The sequence below is a fragment of the Nerophis ophidion genome, linkage group LG11, assembly GCF_033978795.1.
Source record: "Nerophis ophidion isolate RoL-2023_Sa linkage group LG11, RoL_Noph_v1.0, whole genome shotgun sequence".
Taxonomy (NCBI): Eukaryota; Metazoa; Chordata; class Actinopteri; order Syngnathiformes; family Syngnathidae; genus Nerophis; species Nerophis ophidion.
In genome coordinates, this window is record NC_084621.1 from 68,882,312 (window position 1) to 68,908,374 (window position 26,063).

Below are 26,063 nucleotides of genomic sequence, written 5' to 3' on the forward strand. Positions count from 1 at the left end.
TGTAAAACCACCACTTCCTCTCAAAACAACTTAACAGTCCTAAAACTACATTTTTCCCCCAAAAATGTGTTTCTTTTCCTATTACAACACTTCTCATACAACCCCAACTTTCTCTTGTGACATTGCGACTCTGTTAGGAACTGACAAGCTGGCTCATGCAGATTGTGGCTTAATTGAGTCTGCTAACGACCTGACTTGACTCTCCCTTCTTTTCCTCCTCTATTGGTCCGGATCCTCCTTTGTCATTTCAAAATAAAAGCTGTACCATTTTAATGACATCAACGCAAGTCGATGAAGAAGCCCCGGTAGAGCGGACAAGAAGAAGGGATGCTTCCAGAAGGCTGCGACGACACAGGCGCTCTTTCATGGGGCGGCGCTGTGACCGACTGATTCTTTGCCCGCATCCGAGTCGTCAAAGCGTGACGCCGCCCACCAATAGCCGTCCATCCCTAATGGCTTCCAGTGAATTTGTTGTCGAAGTTGCTGAACAACAAGAAGTGAAGGCCGCCATGCATGCTGGGAAGTTGGAGCAGAGCCGGTGCGGTTGCCGTGGCGACCAGCTGCCAGCCACAACAAGGGGGTGTTTGTCTCGAGGGCGACCCGGCTGCAAGTGGCCCCCCACCTCCCTCTTTGACACGGCCACCGGCTTCTCCCCTGGAATGCTGGGAAAGGATGGAGGAGTTCCAGCCGAGGGGGAGTGACGAGACCCAGGGAGGGCGAGAGAGAGAGAGAGAGAGAGAGAGAATATATATCTACATCCCAAGGAGGCTGGCGCTCACATTCCCAGCTGGATTACTTGGGACAACACTTGAGGTGAGTTTTATTCCTTCTTTCCATCATTAACTCTTCAAAGCTTTCTTATTTCACAAAGTAGGAATAGAAAGAATAGAAGACTTCCTTTTCCCCTTTTATTTGCATTTGTGACCTTTTTGATGTGACAACCAAAAATGTCTAAACAGACATTAAAATAGCACCAACAGCATCGTGTGTCTCACTTAAGTTCCCTCAAATAGAGACTTAAAGACATTTTACCCTGGAGTTGTTGGAGACTTAAGGTGTGAGACCTCCTGTGATGACCACACCTAGGATTGGAAAGTCCACTTTCAGCAAGTGTCAAAGTCATACAAGTTGAAAAGAATGAGGAAGACTTGTTGAAGAGTCCTTGCAGATGTTGTTGAGGCGCTGGGAAGAGTAGATCTGAAGGCCACAGTCTGCTGGCTCACTCCTCAGGGATTTGATTGCATGTTTGAAAAGCACACAGAGAGCCTCGCCCTTTCTAGCTCGCATCAACAATTACCTTCAAAGGACTTTTTATGCTTCACTGCATTTCTGCCTGACACACAAAGTGCCCAAAATCCACACTAAAACCCTAATGGTAATCCTAAAACCCTAATCCATAAAAATAACCCTCACCTAAATTCTACACCCCAAAAAATGTGCTAACCCCAATGCCTAACCTTGATGCTAAACTTAACCCCGACTCCAAAGCTAACCCTCATGCTAAACCCACCCTTCTGATGACCCGAATCATACAGTTTTTCCTAACCCTAATCCTAATTTCTAATGCTAAACATAAACCTAATCTTCAACTTTACTGCAAACACTGATCCTTAACCCTAAAACTATCTTGAACCTAAACTCTAAACCCAACCCTTTTGCTAATCTTAAACCCAAACCCTTCTGTTAACCCTCATCAAAATCCTTAACCCTGATGCTAAAGCTAACCCCAACTCTAGACGTAACTCTAGCGCAGACCCGAGTGTTAAAGCTAACACTGACCCCAAACCCTAAATCTAAACCTAACCCCAGTTTGAAACTTAAGTCTAACCCAAACTTTAATGCTAAACATAACCCTCATGCAATTCTTAATTCCTAACCCTAATCTTAAACCCTAACCCTTTTGTGGGTTCTTCCGAGGATGTCGTAGTCGTAATGATTTGTGCAGTCCTTTGAGACATTTGTGATTTGGGGCTATATAAACAAACATTCATTGATTGATTGATTGATTGACTGAAAACCAAACTTATCCCCAACTATTTTGCTAATCTTAAACTCGAACCAAAATGCTAAACCTAACCTCGCAACTTTAAATGTTATTTTAAAAATAGCCATACTGCTAACCTTAATCCCCAGAAGTAGGATTAAAGCAACACCAAGTAACTTTTCAACCTTCATTAAAAATTGGGAAGATAGACAACCAGTTGAATGACACCTGTGTCGTGGCCTGAGCGGGTCTGTGTCGCTCTCACTGGCACTTAGAACTTGGAGCAGGAACCCGGCCACACAACAAACTACAAATGTGATGCCTTGCTTCACGGCTATGTCACTCTCCCTTTCCACATTTCTTACTATCATGCTCGAAGCTGCAAAATAACCAAAGAAATGAGAAGTTTTGCCCGAGGAGACAAACAAAGAGAAAAAGGGAGGCTACCCGGATAAAAGGACAATGAAGGATCAGCATTGGCCCGGCATTCTCCCGCTGGAGTGAGCTCAAACTTTCATGTCTTGCCATCATCTTTTCTTTACTTATGTTCTGTTACTTCAAGACTCCATTAGTTCCTGTTTTTGTGCACCCTTGTTTTTCGGGGGGTTTTTAGGACCAAGAGCTGTGCTGGTGGGGTGACTCAGCTGCACCCAGCCAGGCAGCAACCTCCGGCCCGGTCACCACCACCAGTTTTTCGGTCTAGGGCCATGAGCTTGGCGTGGTGGGGGTTGCTGCTTGGCAGGAGGAAAAACTGCTGCTGGTGGTGGTGACCGGGCCGGAGGTTGTTGTCCTGCTGGGTGCAGCTGAGTCACCCCACCAGCACAGCACGGGGCCCTGAAACCCCCCCAAAAAACAAGGAAGTGCAAACGGGAACTAACGGAGTCGTCATGGAAACTGAAGCAAACGAGGGTGCACAAAAACAGGAACTAATGGAGTCTTGAAGTAACAGAACATAACTCAAGAAAAGATGATCACAAGACATAACAAGTTTAAGAAAGAAGAAGAATCATGGGAAACATCGGGAGCTTCATTGATCAATGACATCATCGCATTGATCAATGACATCATCACATTGATCAATGACATCATCGCATTGATCAATGACATCATCGCATTGATCAATGACATCATCACATTGATCAATGACATCATTGCATTGATCAATGACATCATCGCATTGATAAATGACATCATCGCATTGATCAATGACATCATCGCATTGATCAATGACATCATCACATTGATAAATGACATCATCGCATTGATAAATGACATCATCACATTGATAAATGACATCATCACATTGATAAATGACATCATCACATTGATAAATGACATCATCACATTGATCAATGACATCATCACATTGATAAATGACATCATCACATTGATAAATGACATCATCGCATTGATAAATGACATCATCACATTGATAAATGACATCATCACATTGATAAATGACATCATCACATTGATAAATGACATCATCGCATTGATAAATGACATCATCACATTGATCAATGACATCATCACATTGATAAATGACATCGCATTGATAAATGACATCATCGCATTGATAAATGACATCATCGCATTGATAAATGACATCATCACATTGATAAATGACATCATCACATTGATAAATGACATCATCACATTGATAAATGACATCATCACATTGATCAATGACATCATCACATTCCTCTCAGTAAGTCAGCCACAAATGATGAACTATTTCATCAATCATTCTTCATGGATTTAAATTGTGTGCCAATTGACAACAGGAAGTAAATATAAATACAGACATCATCTAAATCAGGGGTCTCAAACATGCGGGCCAAGACGTTATTTTGCGGCCCCCACCTTGATATGAAAGTTTAATGTTAGTGCGGCCCACAAGTTTTATGTGAATGTGCTAGACAGCGTTGTGTTACTGGGCTCCAAAATGGCTCTTTCAACATTCTGGGTTGCCTACCCCTGCGTTAGTGGAAAAGCGGCAAATGAGTGAACGCAACAGAGACGTTGCCATGGCGACGAGGGTTTTCTTTCGTGCCTGGCTGCAGTCACACCGCGACACCTGTCTGTCGGTAATGACAGTCCTCGATAACCTGGACCAATTCAAACCGTTATTTGTAGAGATGTCCGACAATATCGAACTGCCAATATTATTATTACGGCTTTTCAGACACACAAGTGAATGCAAGGCATACTTGGTCAACAGCCATTCAGGTCACACTGAGGGTGGCCGTATAAACAACTTCAACACTGTTACAAATATGTGCCACACTTTGAAGCCACACCAAACAAGATTGACAAACACAATTCGGGACAACATCCGCACTGTAACACAACATAAACGCGACAGAACAAATACCCGGAACCCCTTGCAGCACTAACTCTTCCGGGACGCTACAATGTTTTCTTTTCTTGTGGCCCGGCCTCACCCAGACTCTGCACCCAGTGGCCCCCACGTCAATTGAGTTCCAGACCCCTGATCTAAATAGAAAAGGGGTAGGATTGAACCTGTTCTCTTGTACGTGGGCTTCGGCACAAAAGGTTTGTGCACTTCTGTTGTACAGTAGATGTACAGTAGATGTGCGATGTACAGTAGATGTACAGTAGATGTGTGATGTACAGTAAATGTACAGTAGATGTACAGTAGATGTGTGATGTACAGTAGATGTACAGTAGATGTGTGCGATACAGTGGATGTGTGATGTACAGTAGATTTACAGTAGATGTGTGCTGGAAAGACTGATTAAGGATCAAAGGCTACGTTTTATTATCAAGAGGTGTGTCTTCTCCTTCCTGATGTCATGAAATATAATGGTATGTACACTACCTGTTTGTCCTTTCACATAGCAAACTATGATGGTATGTACAGTACCTACAGTATTTGTCCTTTCACATAGCAAACTATGATGGTATGTACAGTACCTACAGTATTTGTCCTTTCACATAGCAAACTATGATGGTATGTACAGTACCTACAGTATTTGTCCTTTCACATAGCACACTATGATGGTATGTACAGTACCTACAGTATTTGTCCTTTCACATAGCACACTATGGTGGTATGTACAGTACCTGTTTGTCCTTTCACATAGCACACTATGATGGTATGTACAGTACCTACAGTATTTGTCCTTTCACATAGCACACTATGATGGTATGTACAGTACCTACAGTATTTGTCCTTTCACATAGCACACTATGGTGGTATGTACAGTACCTGTTTGTCCTTTCACATAGCACACTATGATGGTATGTACAGTACCTACAGTATTTGTCCTTTCACATAGCACACTATGATGGTATGTACAGTACCTACAGTATTTGTCCTTTCACATAGCACACTATGATGGTATGTACAGTACCTACAGTATTTGTCCTTTCACATAGCACACTATGATGGTATGTACAGTACCTACAGTATTTGTCCTTTCACATAGCAAACTATGATGGTATGTACAGTACCTACAGTATTTGTCCTTTCACATAGCACACTATGATGGTATGTACAGTACCTACAGTATTTGTCCTTTCACATAGCACACTATGATGGTATGTACAGTACCTACAGTATTTGTCCTTTCACATAGCAAAGCCCCAGCAGGGTGACGAGTGTGCTGCGGCCCGAGTGGCGACGTGACTTCCATGTTAGACAAGTGCAGCGCTGACTTTTGTCTTCTGTTGTTTTTGTATTATTCTGCCAGGCTTTTTGGGTGTGCCTTTTTTCCCTAAGACAATATTGACTCCCGCAGTGAAGCAGCAAGTTAGATCATGTCCCAGCGGAACTTCACATCCAGCAACTCCTCTGTGAACATCTGGCTTTGCTTTAGCCTTCGGGGGTGGACACTGACCAGAGAGAGCAGCCATTTTGGGTCACAACTCATGAGCTCCATGTTGATGTTTGCAGTGGGCGGACGGGATCACATGACAGCTTTATCAGTCATAGTCCACTTTCGTGTTCTGGTTGACGATTTGGTTGATAAGCATCAACTTTGTTTAGTTTGGAGGAAGCGTGAGTACATAAGACAAGAGCGAGGTCTTAAAGTGTCAGCAGTGCGGAACAACAAGTTGACTTCTTTTGCTTATTTAAGTTTCCTCGTGTGCATGAAAGTATATCCAACTGTATCTAAAAGGATATGAAAATACTATTTAAAAATCACAAATTTAGTCCGCTTTTTGGAATATTGCACTATGGCTATTTTTGGAGATTGACATCATTGTAGTAACGATTCTGCTCTCTAAACATATTATTGGATGAGTCATACAGGAAATACACACAAATGGTAAAGAAGTGTGCTGTTCATCATTAACAAACCTTATGTAAGATTACAACACATGTTTTTATTACGGCTGGGCAATGATTACAAATTTGAATCAAAGTTAATCGCACTATTTGTCCGATTAATCGCGATTAACTGCATTGTATACGCAAAGCCCAATAATGAATTCAAAAGTAGTGTGTAGTGCACCTTTATTGGAATATTCTCCCACATGAACAAAAGCGCCAAAACATTTGTGGTGCAAACACAATTTAAATCAGTCCTTGTTAAACAGTAGCAGTTAAATAGCATATTTGATGAAAATCAACTCCAAAAATGTAAATACAAACATTTAAGCTTATTGCCACTGCCAGGGTATTTAAGTTATCCTGTTTGTTATGGAAAATAAATATAATCTACATACAAATCTCTGAGCCACAATCATAACATCTGAACAGGCAATTTCTGAGGTAACAGCAGAAACATTTTTTTTATCAGGTATCTTATGTTTAAAAAACCTATATTATAGGTAGTGGGCTGTTTTAGGGAAGTTTTGATCAAATTATCCATAGTAGCAATATTAATAATGTTGTGTTTATTCTGCGTGGTGCACTTAAAATAATTATGACCATATCTAGGAATTGATATGATGGGAATTTTCCGATTGTTTGCTTGGTGCTTTGATAAACTGAAGGCATCATATACATGGTACTATATTGTGATGTTATGAGCCAGGGAAAAAAAGAACTACCCTACTCAGCATGCAACAGGAGTGAGGAGCATGTATAGGTTGTGTCGCCATGACGGCATCTTGTATGTTGTGATATGCACGCTCTGAAAGTAAAGGTTAAGAAGTCAGCCAACACTCCTGGTCTGCATTATTCATAAATAGACAGACAACACATATACTCCGCTGCTTGACAGGCCGCTGGATGTAGCCGGCAAAGTATTCCCATGCTAGCTAGCCGCTCTAGCAAGCACGCCTCATTCAGTCCAAAACGGCCCGATCTATCCACATCCAGAATTGTCTGGCGGTCGTAAGTGATCCCGGAGTGACCACGCTGTAAGCCAGCCAGGACATTTGCAGAATTGTCCGGTATTTTTGCCAAATGTTCCATCTTTACCAAGAGCCCCTCCATGCGGAAGCCCGTCCGGGCGCCACCATCTTGTTAAGAAAAGGCGTTAACAAAATAAAAGCATGTAAACAACATCCGCAAATGTGCGATAAAACAATTGTCGGCGTTAATAGTTTGATGAGTTAACTCGTAATTAACGCATTGATTTGCCCACCCCTAGTTTTTATGCATTCAAAATCCTAAATAAAAATCTAACAACTGAGTCAACGGACAGAAGCTCCTCCCATTTGACCAACAACAATACTCTGTTGACTGAAAAGGAAGCAAACATGAGTGATATTGTTATTAATAACATGAGTGATATTGTTATTACAAACATGAGTGATACTGTTATTACAAACATGAGTGATATTGTTATTACAAACATGAGTGATATTGTTATTACAAACATGAGTGATATTGTTATTACAAACATGAGTGATACTGTTATTAATAACATGAGTGATATTGTTATTACAAACATGAGTGATATTGTTATTACAAACATGAGTGATATTGTTATTACAAACATGACTGATATTGTTATTACAAACATGAGTGATATTGTTATTACAAACATGAGTGATATTGTTATTACAAACATGAGTGATATTGTTATTACAAACATGAGTGATATTGTTATTACAAACATGACTGATATTGTTATTACAAACATGAGTGATATTGTTATTACAAACATGAGTGATATTGTTATTACAAACATGAGTGATATTGTTATTACAAACATGAGTGATATTGTTATTACAAACATGAGTGATATTGTTATTACAAACATGAGTGATATTGTTATTACAAACATGAGTGATATTGTTATTACAAACATGAGTGATATTGTTATTACAAACATGAGTGATATTGTTATTACAAACATGAGTGATATTGTTATTACAAACATGAGTGATATTGTTATTACAAACATGAGTGATATTGTTATTACAAACATGAGTGATATTGTTATTACAAACATGAGTGATATTGTTATTAATAACATGAGTGATATTGTTATTACAAACATGAGTGATATTGTTATTACAAACATGAGTGATATTGTTATTACAAACATGAGTGATATTGTTATTACAAACATGAGTGATATTGTTATTACAAACATGAGTGATATTGTTATTACAAACATGAGTGATATTGTTATTACAAACATGAGTGATATTGTTATTACAAACATGAGTGATATTGTTATTACAAACATGAGTGATATTGTTATTACAAACATGAGTGATATTGTTATTACAAACATGAGTGATACTGTTATTACAAACATGAGTGATACTGTTATTACAAACATGAGTGATATTGTTATTAATAACATGAGTGATATTGTTATTACAAACATGAGTGATATTGTTATTACAAACATGAGTGATATTGTTATTACAAACATGAGTGATATTGTTATTACAAACATGAGTGATATTGTTATTACAAACATGAGTGATATTGTTATTACAAACATGAGTGATATTGTTATTACAAACATGAGTGATATTGTTATTACAAACATGAGTGATATTGTTATTACAAACATGAGTGATATTGTTATTACAAACATGAGTGATATTGTTATTACAAACATGAGTGATATTGTTATTACAAACATGAGTGATATTGTTATTACAAACATGAGTGATATTGTTATTACAAACATGAGTGATATTGTTATTACAAACATGAGTGATATTGTTATTACAAACATGAGTGATATTGTTATTACAAACATGAGTGATATTGTTATTACAAACATGAGTGATATTGTTATTACAAACATGAGTGATATTGTTATTACAAACATGAGTGATATTGTTATTACAAACATGAGTGATATTGTTATTACAAACATGAGTGATATTGTTATTACAAACATGAGTGATATTGTTATTACAAACATGAGTGATATTGTTATTACAAACATGAGTGATATTGTTATTACAAACATGAGTGATATTGTTATTACAAACATGAGTGATACTGTTATTACAAACATGAGTGATACTGTTATTACAAACATGAGTGATATTGTTATTACAAACATGAGTGATATTGTTATTACAAACATGAGTGATATTGTTATTACAAACATGAGTGATACTGTTATTACAAACATGAGTGATATTGTTATTACAAACATGAGTGATATTGTTATTACAAACATGAGTGATACTGTTATTACAAACATGAGTGATACTGTTATTACAAACATGAGTGATATTGTTATTAATAACATGAGTGATATTGTTATTACAAACATGAGTGATATTGTTATTACAAACATGAGTGATATTGTTATTACAAACATGAGTGATATTGTTATTACAAACATGAGTGATATTGTTATTACAAACATGAGTGATATTGTTATTACAAACATGAGTGATATTGTTATTACAAACATGAGTGATATTGTTATTACAAACATGAGTGATATTGTTATTACAAACATGAGTGATATTGTTATTACAAACATGAGTGATATTGTTATTACAAACATGAGTGATATTGTTATTACAAACATGAGTGATATTGTTATTAATAACATGAGTGATATTGTTATTACAAACATGAGTGATATTGTTATTACAAACATGAGTGATATTGTTATTACAAACATGAGTGATATTGTTATTACAAACATGAGTGATATTGTTATTACAAACATGAGTGATATTGTTATTACAAACATGAGTGATATTGTTATTACAAACATGAGTGATATTGTTATTACAAACATGAGTGATATTGTTATTACAAACATGAGTGATATTGTTATTACAAACATGAGTGATATTGTTATTACAAACATGAGTGATATTGTTATTACAAACATGAGTGATACTGTTATTACAAACATGAGTGATACTGTTATTACAAACATGAGTGATATTGTTATTAATAACATGAGTGATATTGTTATTACAAACATGAGTGATATTGTTATTACAAACATGAGTGATATTGTTATTACAAACATGAGTGATATTGTTATTACAAACATGAGTGATATTGTTATTACAAACATGAGTGATATTGTTATTACAAACATGAGTGATATTGTTATTACAAACATGAGTGATACTGTTATTACAAACATGAGTGATATTGTTATTACAAACATGACTGATATTGTTATTACAAACATGAGTGATATTGTTATTACAAACATGAGTGATATTGTTATTACAAACATGAGTGATATTGTTATTAATAACATGAGTGATATTGTTATTACAAACATGAGTGATATTGTTATTACAAACATGAGTGATATTGTTATTACAAACATGAGTGATATTGTTATTACAAACATGAGTGATATTGTTATTACAAACATGAGTGATATTGTTATTACAAACATGACTGATATTGTTATTACAAACATGAGTGATATTGTTATTACAAACATGAGTGATATTGTTATTACAAACATGAGTGATATTGTTATTACAAACATGAGTGATATTGTTATTACAAACATGAGTGATATTGTTATTACAAACATGAGTGATATTGTTATTACAAACATGAGTGATATTGTTATTACAAACATGAGTGATATTGTTATTACAAACATGAGTGATACTGTTATTACAAACATGAGTGATATTGTTATTACAAACATGAGTGATATTGTTATTACAAACATGAGTGATACTGTTATTACAAACATGAGTGATATTGTTATTACAAACATGACTGATATTGTTATTACAAACATGAGTGATATTGTTATTACAAACATGAGTGATATTGTTATTACAAACATGAGTGATATTGTTATTAATAACATGAGTGATATTGTTATTACAAACATGAGTGATATTGTTATTACAAACATGAGTGATATTGTTATTACAAACATGAGTGATATTGTTATTACAAACATGAGTGATATTGTTATTACAAACATGAGTGATATTGTTATTACAAACATGACTGATATTGTTATTACAAACATGAGTGATATTGTTATTACAAACATGAGTGATATTGTTATTACAAACATGAGTGATATTGTTATTACAAACATGAGTGATATTGTTATTACAAACATGAGTGATATTGTTATTACAAACATGAGTGATATTGTTATTACAAACATGAGTGATATTGTTATTACAAACATGAGTGATATTGTTATTACAAACATGAGTGATATTGTTATTACAAACATGAGTGATATTGTTATTACAAACATGAGTGATATTGTTATTACAAACATGAGTGATATTGTTATTACAAACATGAGTGATATTGTTATTACAAACATGAGTGATATTGTTATTACAAACATGAGTGATATTGTTATTACAAACATGAGTGATATTGTTATTACAAACATGAGTGATATTGTTATTACAAACATGAGTGATATTGTTATTACAAACATGAGTGATATTGTTATTACAAACATGAGTGATATTGTTATTACAAACATGAGTGATATTGTTATTACAAACATGAGTGATATTGTTATTACAAACATGAGTGATATTGTTATTACAAACATGAGTGATATTGTTATTACAAACATGAGTGATATTGTTATTACAAACATGAGTGATATTGTTATTACAAACATGAGTGATATTGTTATTACAAACATGAGTGATATTGTTATTACAAACATGAGTGATATTGTTATTACAAACATGAGTGATATTGTTATTACAAACATGAGTGATATTGTTATTAATAACATGAGTGATATTGTTATTACAAACATGAGTGATATTGTTATTACAAACATGAGTGATATTGTTATTACAAACATGAGTGATATTGTTATTACAAACATGAGTGATATTGTTATTAATAACATGAGTGATATTGTTATTACAAACATGAGTGATATTGTTATTACAAACATGAGTGATATTGTTATTACAAACATGAGTGATATTGTTATTAATAACATGAGTGATATTGTTATTACAAACATGAGTGATATTGTTATTACAAACATGAGTGATATTGTTATTACAAACATGAGTGATATTGTTATTACAAACATGAGTGATATTGTTATTACAAACATGAGTGATATTGTTATTACAAACATGAGTGATATTGTTATTACAAACATGAGTGATATTGTTATTACAAACATGAGTGATATTGTTATTACAAACATGAGTGATATTGTTATTACAAACATGAGTGATATTGTTATTACAAACATGAGTGATACTGTTATTACAAACATGAGTGATATTGTTATTACAAACATGAGTGATACTGTTATTACAAACATGAGTGATATTGTTATTACAAACATGAGTGATATTGTTATTACAAACATGAGTGATATTGTTATTACAAACATGAGTGATATTGTTATTACAAACATGAGTGATATTGTTATTACAAACATGAGTGATATTGTTATTACAAACATGAGTGATATTGTTATTACAAACATGAGTGATATTGTTATTACACACATGAGTGATATTGTTATTACAAACATGAGTGATATTGTTATTAATAACATGAGTGATATTGTTATCACAAACATGAGTGATATTGTTATTACAAACATGAGTGATATTGTTATTACAAACATGAGTGATATTGTTATTACAAACATGAGTGATATTGTTATTACAAACATGAGTGATATTGTTATTACAAACATGAGTGATATTGTTATTACAAACATGAGTGATATTGTTATTACAAACATGAGTGATATTGTTATTACAAACATGAGTGATATTGTTATTACAAACATGAGTGATATTGTTATTACAAACATGAGTGATATTGTTATTACAAACATGAGTGATATTGTTATTACAAACATGAGTGATATTGTTATTACAAACATGAGTGATATTGTTATTACAAACATGAGTGATATTGTTATTACAAACATGAGTGATATTGTTATTACAAACATGAGTGATATTGTTATTACAAACATGAGTGATATTGTTATTAATAACATGAGTGATATTGTTATTACAAACATGAGTGATATTGTTATTACAAACATGAGTGATATTGTTATTACAAACATGAGTGATATTGTTATTACAAACATGAGTGATATTGTTATTACAAACATGAGTGATATTGTTATTACAAACATGAGTGATATTGTTATTACAAACATGAGTGATATTGTTATTACAAACATGAGTGATATTGTTATTACAAACATGAGTGATATTGTTATTACAAACATGAGTGATATTGTTATTACAAGCGCTGACACAGACGGACTATTTTAGCCGTGCATTGATAGCAGTGAGCTAATGCTAGCTTAGCTGCTATTGTGGACCCCCTGAGCAGACAGCTGCTTCTGCTTGGTGTCAAAGTTGCTAAAAGTCCATTCTGGATGATAATTCCTGCATGTCTCACCTGCTAGTAGACACATGTGACCATGGACCGACAGGCTGGTCCACATCACCTCACCAGAAATGGTGAAAAAGACCCCAAAAGATACTTCTTGCGGGAACTCTTTTTTTAACCGTTCATGAGGATTGCGATGAATTCTTCATCTAAACAGAATTATATGAGCATCCTGTCGGTCGGCATCCCAGCGAGAGTGGAAATGTTACAGTGAGTGTTTGTTCACCGAGCAATGCTGCTAATGCTATGGTGTGTCATTAAAACTACATCCCCTCAACACTCAGTTTCTAAAACTTATTACTCATTCTCTTTGTGTTCGGGCTCAAAAATATAAGGTTTTGCATCATCATTTTTCCCAAAGTAATCGTTGCTGGCTCTCACAAAGTCTGCTTGATCAGCATTGATGAGGAGGGGCTCTGTGGTTCTGATCGTGACGTCACAAGATCATGTGACTGCCTTCCTCATTAACTCTCGAAATGGCTGGAGAATCTCCGTGAGATAGATACTATTCTGATTATATCATCTACATAACACATAAGGATGGTTCTTTGGTGAGTCATTTGTATTGATTTTGTTTTACAGACCTATTTGTCCGGTTATATGTTTGCTACACTTCAAAAGAGCTGGTTTTAAAGATGCAAATGAACCCCTCCTCACCACGCTGAGTCAGCATGTTTTGTCGTTTTTTTTTTCTTGCTTTTATCGTGCACTTTGGACATTGATGACCGACACCGGTTACGCTTTGAGTGACGTTCACCACGACACAACATCCCAGATGATTCAGCGACATCACCGTGTTTTACTGTGGACGCCATAAGGAAAGTAGACGGGAGGATGAGAGACAAGAAGCAGAGACCAGGATGCAAGTCTTCAACCACACAGGTTCAACTTCTCCAGAGTCGAAGAACCTGGACATGTTAAGTTCAAGTTAAAGTAGCAATGATTGTCACACACACACACACACACACACACACACACACACACACACACACACACACACACACACACACACACACACATACACACACACACACACACACACACACACACACACACACTGTGGCAAAATGATTCTCTGCATTTGACCCATCAGCCTTGATCACCCCCTGGGAGGTGAGGGGAGCAGTGAGCAGCAGCAATAATTGTTGGTGATTTAACCCCCAATTCCAAGCCTTGTTGCTGAGGGCCAAGCAGGGAGGCAATGGCTCCCATTTTTATAGTCTTTGGTATGACTGTGCCGGGGTTTGAACTCCCATCCATGAGTCCATTGAGAGTATAAGACTTCTGTGTTTTATATGACGTTAATACTTTCACTGAAGACTGGTAAAGGATGGGAGGCCGGGCTGCAGTAAACCAGGCGACACGTGACATCGCCAAAGTCATGTTTCCTGAGTTTTCCTCTCATTTTCTACACGCTACGCAATTTCAAAGAAATCTAACAAAGTCAGACAGAGGGCATTTTTCTAGTTGCTGTTTATTAAAATAAACAATCAAACTGAGCATTTGTTCTCTTGTTCGGAGGAAAGTTCAATATTTATGTAATGTAGCAAGCTACTTTTGCCGAGTTGATTGCTCCAGTTCTCTGGACATAGTTTCCCCTGTAGCTTAGCTACATTTAGCATGTAGCTTAACTTACTAAATGTTCCATGTCGCTTACACACTACTGGGTGTGTGACGACAACAACATGTAGTTAACATGTAGCTTAACTTACTAAATGTTCCATGTCACTTACACACTACTGGGTGTGTGACGACAACAACATGTAGTTAACATGTAGCTTAACTTACTAAATGTTCCATGTCGCTTACACACTACTGGGTGTGTGATGACAACAACATGTAGTTAACATGTAGCTTAACTTACTAAATGTTCCATGTCGCTTACACACTACTGGGTGTGTGATGACAACAACATGTAGTTAACATGTAGCTTAACTTACTAAATGTTCCATGTCGCTTACACACTACTGGGTGTGTGATGACAACAACATGTAGTTAACATGTAGCTTAACTTACTAAATGTTCCATGTCACTTACACACTACTGGGTGTGTGATGACAACAACATGTAGTTAACATGTAGCTTAACTTACTAAATGTTCCATGTCGCTTACACACTACTGGGTGTGTGATGACAACAACATGTAGTTAACATGTAGCTTAACTTACTAAATGTTCCATGTCACTTACACACTACTGGGTGTGTGACGACAACAACATGTAGTTAACATGTAGCTTAACTTACTAAATGTTCCATGTCGCTTACACACTACTGGGTGTGTGATGACAACAACATGTAGTTAACATGTAGCTTAACTTACTAAATGTTCCATGTCGCTTACACACTACTGGGTGTGTGATGACAACAACATGTAGTTAACATGTAGCTTAACTTACTAAATGTTCCATGTCACTTACACACTACTGGGTGTGTGATGACAACAACATGTAGTTAACATGTAGCTTAACTTACTAAATGTTCCATGTCGCTTACACACTACTGGGTGTGTGATGACAACAACATGTAGTTAACATGTAGCTTAACTTACTAAATGTTCCATGTCGCTTACACACTACTGGGTGTGTGATGACAACAACATGTAGTTAACATGTAGCTTAACTTACTAAATGTTCCATGTCGCTTACACACTACTGGGTGTGTGATGACAACAACATGTAGTTAACATGTAGCTTAACTTACTAAATGTTCCATGTCACTTACACACTACTGGGTGTGTGATGACAACAACATGTAGTTAACATGTAGCTTAACTTACTAAATGTTCCATGTCGCTTACACACTACTGGGTGTGTGATGACAACAACATGTAGTTAACATGTAGCTTAACTTACTAAATGTTCCATGTCGCTTACACACTACTGGGTGTGTGACGACAACAACATGTAGTTAACATGTAGCTTAACTTACTAAATGTTCCATGTCGCTTACACACTACTGGGTGTGTGACGACAACAACATGTAGTTAACATGTAGCTTAACTTACTAAATGTTCCATGTCGCTTACACACTACTGGGTGTGTGACGACAACAACATGTAGTTAACATGTAGCTTAACTTACTAAATGTTCCATGTCACTTACACACTACTGGGTGTGTGATGACAACAACATGTAGTTAACATGTAGCTTAACTTACTAAATGTTCCATGTCACTTACACACTACTGGGTGTGTGATGACAACAACATGTAGTTAACATGTAGCTTAACTTACTAAATGTTCCATGTCGCTTACACACTACTGGGTGTGTGACGACAACAACATGTAGTTAACATGTAGCTTAACTTACTAAATGTTCCATGTCGCTTACACACTACTGGGTGTGTGACGACAACAACATGTAGTTAACATGTAGCTTAACTTACTAAATGTTCCATGTCGCTTACACACTACTGGGTGTGTGACGACAACAACATGTAGTTAACATGTAGCTTAACTTACTAAATGTTCCATGTCACTTACACACTACTGGGTGTGTGATGACAACAACATGTAGTTAACATGTAGCTTAACTTACTAAATGTTCCATGTCACTTACACACTACTGGGTGTGTGATGACAACAACATGTAGTTAACATGTAGCTTAACTTACTAAATGTTCCATGTCACTTACACACTACTGGGTGTGTGATGACAACAACATGTAGTTAACATGTAGCTTAACTTACTAAATGTTCCATGTCACTTACACACTACTGGGTGTGTGACGACAACAACATGTAGTTAACATGTAGCTTAACTTACTAAATGTTCCATGTCGCTTACACACTACTGGGTGTGTGACGACAACAACATGTAGTTAACATGTAGCTTAACTTACTAAATGTTCCATGTCGCTTACACACTACTGGGTGTGTGACGACAACAACATGTAGTTAACATGTAGCTTAACTTACTAAATGTTCCATGTCGCTTACACACTACTGGGTGTGTGACGACAACAACATGTAGTTAACATGTAGCTTAACTTACTAAATGTTCCATGTCACTTACACACTACTGGGTGTGTGACGACAACAACATGTAGTTAACATGTAGCTTAACTTACTAAATGTTCCATGTCGCTTACACACTACTGGGTGTGTGACGACAACAACATGTAGTTAACATGTAGCTTAACTTACTAAATGTTCCATGTCGCTTACACACTACTGGGTGTGTGATGACAACAACATGTAGTTAACATGTAGCTTAACTTACTAAATGTTCCATGTCACTTACACACTACTGGGTGTGTGATGACAACAACATGTAGTTAACATGTAGCTTAACTTACTAAATGTTCCATGTCACTTACACACTACTGGGTGTGTGACGACAACAACATGTAGTTAACATGTAGCTTAACTTACTAAATGTTCCATGTCGCTTACACACTACTGGGTGTGTGATGACAACAACATGTAGTTAACATGTAGCTTAACTTACTAAATGTTCCATGTCGCTTACACACTACTGGGTGTGTGACGACAACAACATGTAGTTAACATGTAGCTTAACTTACTAAATGTTCCATGTCACTTACACACTACTGGGTGTGTGACGACAACAACATGTAGTTAACATGTAGCTTAACTTACTAAATGTTCCATGTCACTTACACACTACTGGGTGTGTGACGACAACAACATGTAGTTAACATGTAGCTTAACTTACTAAATGTTCCATGTCACTTACACACTACTGGGTGTGTGACGACAACAACATGTAGTTAACATGTAGCTTAACTTACTAAATGTTCCATGTCGCTTACACACTACTGGGTGTGTGACGACAACAACATGTAGTTAACATGTAGCTTAACTTACTAAATGTTCCATGTCGCTTACACACTACTGGGTGTGTGATGACAACAACATGTAGTTAACATGTAGCTTAACTTACTAAATGTTCCATGTCACTTACACACTACTGGGTGTGTGACGACAACAACATGTAGTTAACATGTAGCTTAACTTACTAAATGTTCCATGTCACTTACACACTACTGGGTGTGTGACGACAACAACATGTAGTTAACATGTAGCTTAACTTACTAAATGTTCCATGTCGCTTACACACTACTGGGTGTGTGACGACAACAACATGTAGTTAACATGTAGCTTAACTTACTAAATGTTCCATGTCGCTTACACACTACTGGGTGTGTGACGACAACAACATGTAGTTAACATGTAGCTTAACTTACTAAATGTTCCATGTCACTTACACACTACTGGGTGTGTGACGACAACAACATGTAGTTAACATGTAGCTTAACTTACTAAATGTTCCATGTCGCTTACACACTACTGGGTGTGTGACGACAACAACATGTAGTTAACATGTAGCTTAACTTACTAAATGTTCCATGTCACTTACACACTACTGGGTGTGTGATGACAACAACATGTAGTTAACATGTAGCTTAACTTACTAAATGTTCCATGTCACTTACACACTACTGGGTGTGTGATGACAACAACATGTAGTTAACATGTAGCTTAACTTACTAAATGTTCCATGTCACTTACACACTACTGGGTGTGTGACGACAACAACATGTAGTTAACATGTAGCTTAACTTACTAAATGTTCCATGTCACTTACACACTACTGGGTGTGTGATGACAACAACATGTAGTTAACATGTAGCTTAACTTACTAAATGTTCCATGTCACTTACACACTACTGGGTGTGTGACGACAACAACATGTAGTTAACATGTAGCTTAACTTACTAAATGTTCCATGTCGCTTACACACTACTGGGTGTGTGACGACAACAACATGTAGTTAACATGTAGCTTAACTTACTAAATGTTCCATGTCGCTTACACACTACTGGGTGTGTGACGACAACAACATGTAGTTAACATGTAGCTTAACTTACTAAATGTTCCATGTCGCTTACACACTACTGGGTGTGTGACGACAACAACATGTAGTTAACATGTAGCTTAACTTACTAAATGTTCCATGTCGCTTACACACTACTGGGTGTGTGATGACAACAACATGTAGTTAACATGTAGCTTAACTTACTAAATGTTCCATGTCGCTTACACACTACTGGGTGTGTGACGACAACAACATGTAGTTAACATGTAGCTTAACTTACTAAATGTTCCATGTCACTTACACACTACTGGGTGTGTGACGACAACAACATGTAGTTAACATGTAGCTTAACTTACTAAATGTTCCATGTCGCTTACACACTACTGGGTGTGTGATGACAACAACATGTAGTTAACATGTAGCTTAACTTACTAAATGTTCCATGTCACTTACACACTACTGGGTGTGTGATGACAACAACATGTAGTTAACATGTAGCTTAACTTACTAAATGTTCCATGTCACTTACACACTACTGGGTGTGTGACGACAACAACATGTAGTTAACATGTAGCTTAACTTACTAAATGTTCCATGTCACTTACACACTACTGGGTGTGTGACGACAACAACATGTAGTTAACATGTAGCTTAACTTACTAAATGTTCCATGTCACTTACACACTACTGGGTGTGTGACGACAACAACATGTAGTTAACATGTAGCTTAACTTACTAAATGTTCCATGTCGCTTACACACTACTGGGTGTGTGACGACAACAACATGTAGTTAACATGTAGCTTAACTTACTAAATGTTCCATGTCGCTTACACACTACTGGGTGTGTGACGACAACAACATGTAGTTAACATGTAGCTTAACTTACTAAATGTTCCATGTCGCTTACACACTACTGGGTGTGTGATGACAACAACATGTAGTTAACATGTAGCTTAACTTACTAAATGTTCCATGTCACTTACACACTACTGGGTGTGTGATGACAACAACATGTAGTTAACATGTAGCTTAACTTACTAAATGTTCCATGTCGCTTACACACTACTGGGTGTGTGATGACAACAACATGTAGTTAACATGTAGCTTAACTTACTAAATGTTCCATGTCACTTACACACTACTGGGTGTGTGATGACAACAACATGTAGTTAACATGTAGCTTAACTTACTAAATGTTCCATGTCACTTACACACTACTGGGTGTGTGATGACAACAACATGTAGTTAACATGTAGCTTAACTTACTAAATGTTCCATGTCACTTACACACTACTGGGTGTGTGATGACAACAACATGTAGTTAACATGTAGCTTAACTTACTAAATGTTCCATGTCACTTACACACTACTGGGTGTGTGATGACAACAACATGTAGTTAACATGTAGCTTAACTTACTAAATGTTCCATGTCACTTACACACTACTGGGTGTGTGATGACAACAACATGTAGTTAACATGTAGCTTAACTTACTAAATGTTCCATGTCGCTTACACACTACTGGGTGTGTGACGACAACAACATGTAGTTAACATGTAGCTTAACTTACTAAATGTTCCATGTCGCTTACACACTACTGGGTGTGTGATGACAACAACATGTAGTTAACATGTAGCTTAACTTACTAAATGTTCCATGTCACTTACACACTACTGGGTGTGTGATGACAACAACATGTAGTTAACATGTAGCTTAACTTACTAAATGTTCCATGTCACTTACACACTACTGGGTGTGTGATGACAACAACATGTAGTTAACATGTAGCTTAACTTACTAAATGTTCCATGTCACTTACACACTACTGGGTGTGTGATGACAACAACATGTAGTTAACATGTAGCTTAACTTACTAAATGTTCCATGTCACTTACACACTACTGGGTGTGTGACGACAACAACATGTAGTTAACATGTAGCTTAACTTACTAAATGTTCCATGTCACTTACACACTACTGGGTGTGTGATGACAACAACATGTAGTTAACATGTAGCTTAACTTACTAAATGTTCCATGTCACTTACACACTACTGGGTGTGTGACGACAACAACATGTAGTTAACATGTAGCTTAACTTACTAAATGTTCCATGTCGCTTACACACTACTGGGTGTGTGACGACAACAACATGTAGTTAACATGTAGCTTAACTTACTAAATGTTCCATGTCGCTTACACACTACTGGGTGTGTGACGACAACAACATGTAGTTAACATGTAGCTTAACTTACTAAATGTTCCATGTCGCTTACACACTACTGGGTGTGTGACGACAACAACATGTAGTTAACATGTAGCTTAACTTACTAAATGTTCCATGTCGCTTACACACTACTGGGTGTGTGATGACAACAACATGTAGTTAACATGTAGCTTAACTTACTAAATGTTCCATGTCACTTACACACTACTGGGTGTGTGACGACAACAACATGTAGTTAACATGTAGCTTAACTTACTAAATGTTCCATGTCGCTTACACACTACTGGGTGTGTGACGACAACAACATGTAGTTAACATGTAGCTTAACTTACTAAATGTTCCATGTCGCTTACACACTACTGGGTGTGTGACGACAACAACATGTAGTTAACATGTAGCTTAACTTACTAAATGTTCCATGTCGCTTACACACTACTGGGTGTGTGATGACAACAACATGTAGTTAACATGTAGCTTAACTTACTAAATGTTCCATGTCGCTTACACACTACTGGGTGTGTGATGACAACAACATGTAGTTAACATGTAGCTTAACTTACTAAATGTTCCATGTCACTTACACACTACTGGGTGTGTGACGACAACAACATGTAGTTAACATGTAGCTTAACTTACTAAATGTTCCATGTCGCTTACACACTACTGGGTGTGTGACGACAACAACATGTAGTTAACATGTAGCTTAACTTACTAAATGTTCCATGTCGCTTACACACTACTGGGTGTGTGATGACAACAACATGTAGTTAACATGTAGCTTAACTTACTAAATGTTCCATGTCGCTTACACACTACTGGGTGTGTGACGACAACAACATGTAGTTAACATGTAGCTTAACTTACTAAATGTTCCATGTCACTTACACACTACTGGGTGTGTGACGACAACAACATGTAGTTAACATGTAGCTTAACTTACTAAATGTTCCATGTCGCTTACACACTACTGGGTGTGTGATGACAACAACATGTAGTTAACATGTAGCTTAACTTACTAAATGTTCCATGTCACTTACACACTACTGGGTGTGTGACGACAACAACATGTAGTTAACATGTAGCTTAACTTACTAAATGTTCCATGTCGCTTACACACTACTGGGTGTGTGACGACAACAACATGTAGTTAACATGTAGCTTAACTTACTAAATGTTCCATGTCGCTTACACACTACTGGGTGTGTGATGACAACAACATGTAGTTAACATGTAGCTTAACTTACTAAATGTTCCATGTCGCTTACACACTACTGGGTGTGTGACGACAACAACATGTAGTTAACATGTAGCTTAACTTACTAAATGTTCCATGTCGCTTACACACTACTGGGTGTGTGATGACAACAACATGTAGTTAACATGTAGCTTAACTTACTAAATGTTCCATGTCACTTACACACTACTGGGTGTGTGATGACAACAACATGTAGTTAACATGTAGCTTAACTTACTAAATGTTCCATGTCACTTACACACTACTGGGTGTGTGATGACAACAACATGTAGTTAACATGTAGCTTAACTTACTAAATGTTCCATGTCACTTACACACTACTGGGTGTGTGACGACAACAACATGTAGTTAACATGTAGCTTAACTTACTAAATGTTCCATGTCACTTACACACTACTGGGTGTGTGATGACAACAACATGTAGTTAACATGTAGCTTAACTTACTAAATGTTCCATGTCGCTTACACACTACTGGGTGTGTGACGACAACAACATGTAGTTAACATGTAGCTTAACTTACTAAATGTTCCATGTCACTTACACACTACTGGGTGTGTGACGACAACAACATGTAGTTAACATGTAGCTTAACTTACTAAATGTTCCATGCCGCTTACACACTACTGGGTGTGTGACGACAACAACATGTAGTTAACATGTAGCTTAACTTACTAAATGTTCCATGTCGCTTACACACTACTGGGTGTGTGACGACAACAACATGTAGTTAACATGTAGCTTAACTTACTAAATGTTCCATGTCACTTACACACTACTGGGTGTGTGACGACAACAACATGTAGTTAACATGTAGCTTAACTTACTAAATGTTCCATGTCACTTACACACTACTGGGTGTGTGACGACAACAACATGTAGTTAACATGTAGCTTAACTTACTAAATGTTCCATGTCGCTTACACACTACTGGGTGTGTGACGACAACAACATGTAGTTAACATGTAGCTTAACTTACTAAATGTTCCATGTCGCTTACACACTACTGGGTGTGTGATGACAACAACATGTAGTTAACATGTAGCTTAACTTACTAAATGTTCCATGTCGCTTACACACTACTGGGTGTGTGATGACAACAACATGTAGTTAACATGTAGCTTAACTTACTAAATGTTCCATGTCACTTACACACTACTGGGTGTGTGATGACAACAACATGTAGTTAACATGTAGCTTAACTTACTAAATGTTCCATGTCACTTACACACTACTGGGTGTGTGACGACAACAACATGTAGTTAACATGTAGCTTAACTTACTAAATGTTCCATGTCGCTTACACACTACTGGGTGTGTGATGACAACAACATGTAGTTAACATGTAGCTTAACTTACTAAATGTTCCATGTCACTTACACACTACTGGGTGTGTGACGACAACAACATGTAGTTAACATGTAGCTTAACTTACTAAATGTTCCATGTCGCTTACACACTACTGGGGTGTGTGATGACAACAACATGTAGTTAACATGTAGCTTAACTTACTAAATGTTCCATGTCACTTACACACTACTGGGTGTGTGATGACAACAACATGTAGTTAACATGTAGCTTAACTTACTAAATGTTCCATGTCGCTTACACACTACTGGGCGTGTGATGACAACAACATGTAGTTAACATGTAGCTTAACTTACTAAATGTTCCATGTCGCTTACACACTACTGGGTGTGTGATGACAACAACATGTAGTTAACATGTAGCTTAACTTACTAAATGTTCCATGTCGCTTACACACTACTGGGTGTGTGACGACAACAACATGTAGTTAACATGTAGCTTAACTTACTAAATGTTCCATGTCGCTTACACACTACTGGGTGTGTGACGACAACAACATGTAGTTAACATGTAGCTTAACTTACTAAATGTTCCATGTCACTTACACACTACTGGGTGTGTGACGACAACAACATGTAGTTAACATGTAGCTTAACTTACTAAATGTTCCATGTCACTTACACACTACTGGGTGTGTGATGACAACAACATGTAGTTAACATGTAGCCTAACTTACTAAATGTTCCATGTCACTTACACACTACTGGGTGTGTGATGACAACAACATGTAGTTAACATGTAGCTTAACTTACTAAATGTTCCATGTCACTTACACACTACTGGGTGTGTGACGACAACAACATGTAGTTAACATGTAGCTTAACTTACTAAATGTTCCATGTCGCTTACACACTACTGGGTGTGTGATGACAACAACATGTAGTTAACATGTAGCTTAACTTACTAAATGTTCCATGTCGCTTACACACTACTGGGTGTGTGACGACAACAACATGTAGTTAACATGTAGCTTAACTTACTAAATGTTCCATGTGGCTTACACACTACTGGGTGTGTGATGACAACAACATGTAGTTAACATGTAGCTTAACTTACTAAATGTTCCATGTCACTTACACACTACTGGGTGTGTGATGACAACAACATGTAGTTAACATGTAGCTTAACTTACTAAATGTTCCATGTCGCTTACACACTACTGGGTGTGTGACGACAACAACATGTAGTTAACATGTAGCTTAACTTACTAAATGTTCCATGTCACTTACACACTACTGGGTGTGTGACGACAACAACATGTAGTTAACATGTAGCTTGACTTACTAAATGTTCCATGTCGCCTTACACACTACTGGGTGTGTGATGACAACAACATGTAGTTAACATGTAGCTTAACTTACTAAATGTTCCATGTCGCTTACACACTACTGGGTGTGTGACGACAACAACATGTAGTTAACATGTAGCTTAACTTACTAAATGTTCCATGTCACTTACACACTACTGGGTGTGTGATGACAACAACATGTAGTTAACATGTAGCTTAACTTACTAAATGTTCCATGTCACTTACACACTACTGGGTGTGTGATGACAACAACATGTAGTTAACATGTAGCTTAACTTACTAAATGTTCCATGTCGCTTACACACTAC

At 36.7% G+C, this 26,063-nt stretch overlaps 1 protein-coding gene across 1 annotated transcript in view; it reads left to right on the forward strand.

Annotated features, from left to right (window-relative positions):
- Positions 1-651: 651 nt before the first annotated feature.
- Positions 652-26,063, forward strand: part of LOC133562392 (SE-cephalotoxin-like) — a 31,340-nt gene continuing 5,928 nt past the window's right edge. Inside the window, exon 1 of the mRNA XM_061916569.1 lies at positions 652-813. Within this exon, the coding sequence (XP_061772553.1) occupies positions 673-813 (141 nt within the window). The 5' untranslated portion in view covers positions 652-672. The remainder of the gene's footprint in view (positions 814-26,063) is intronic.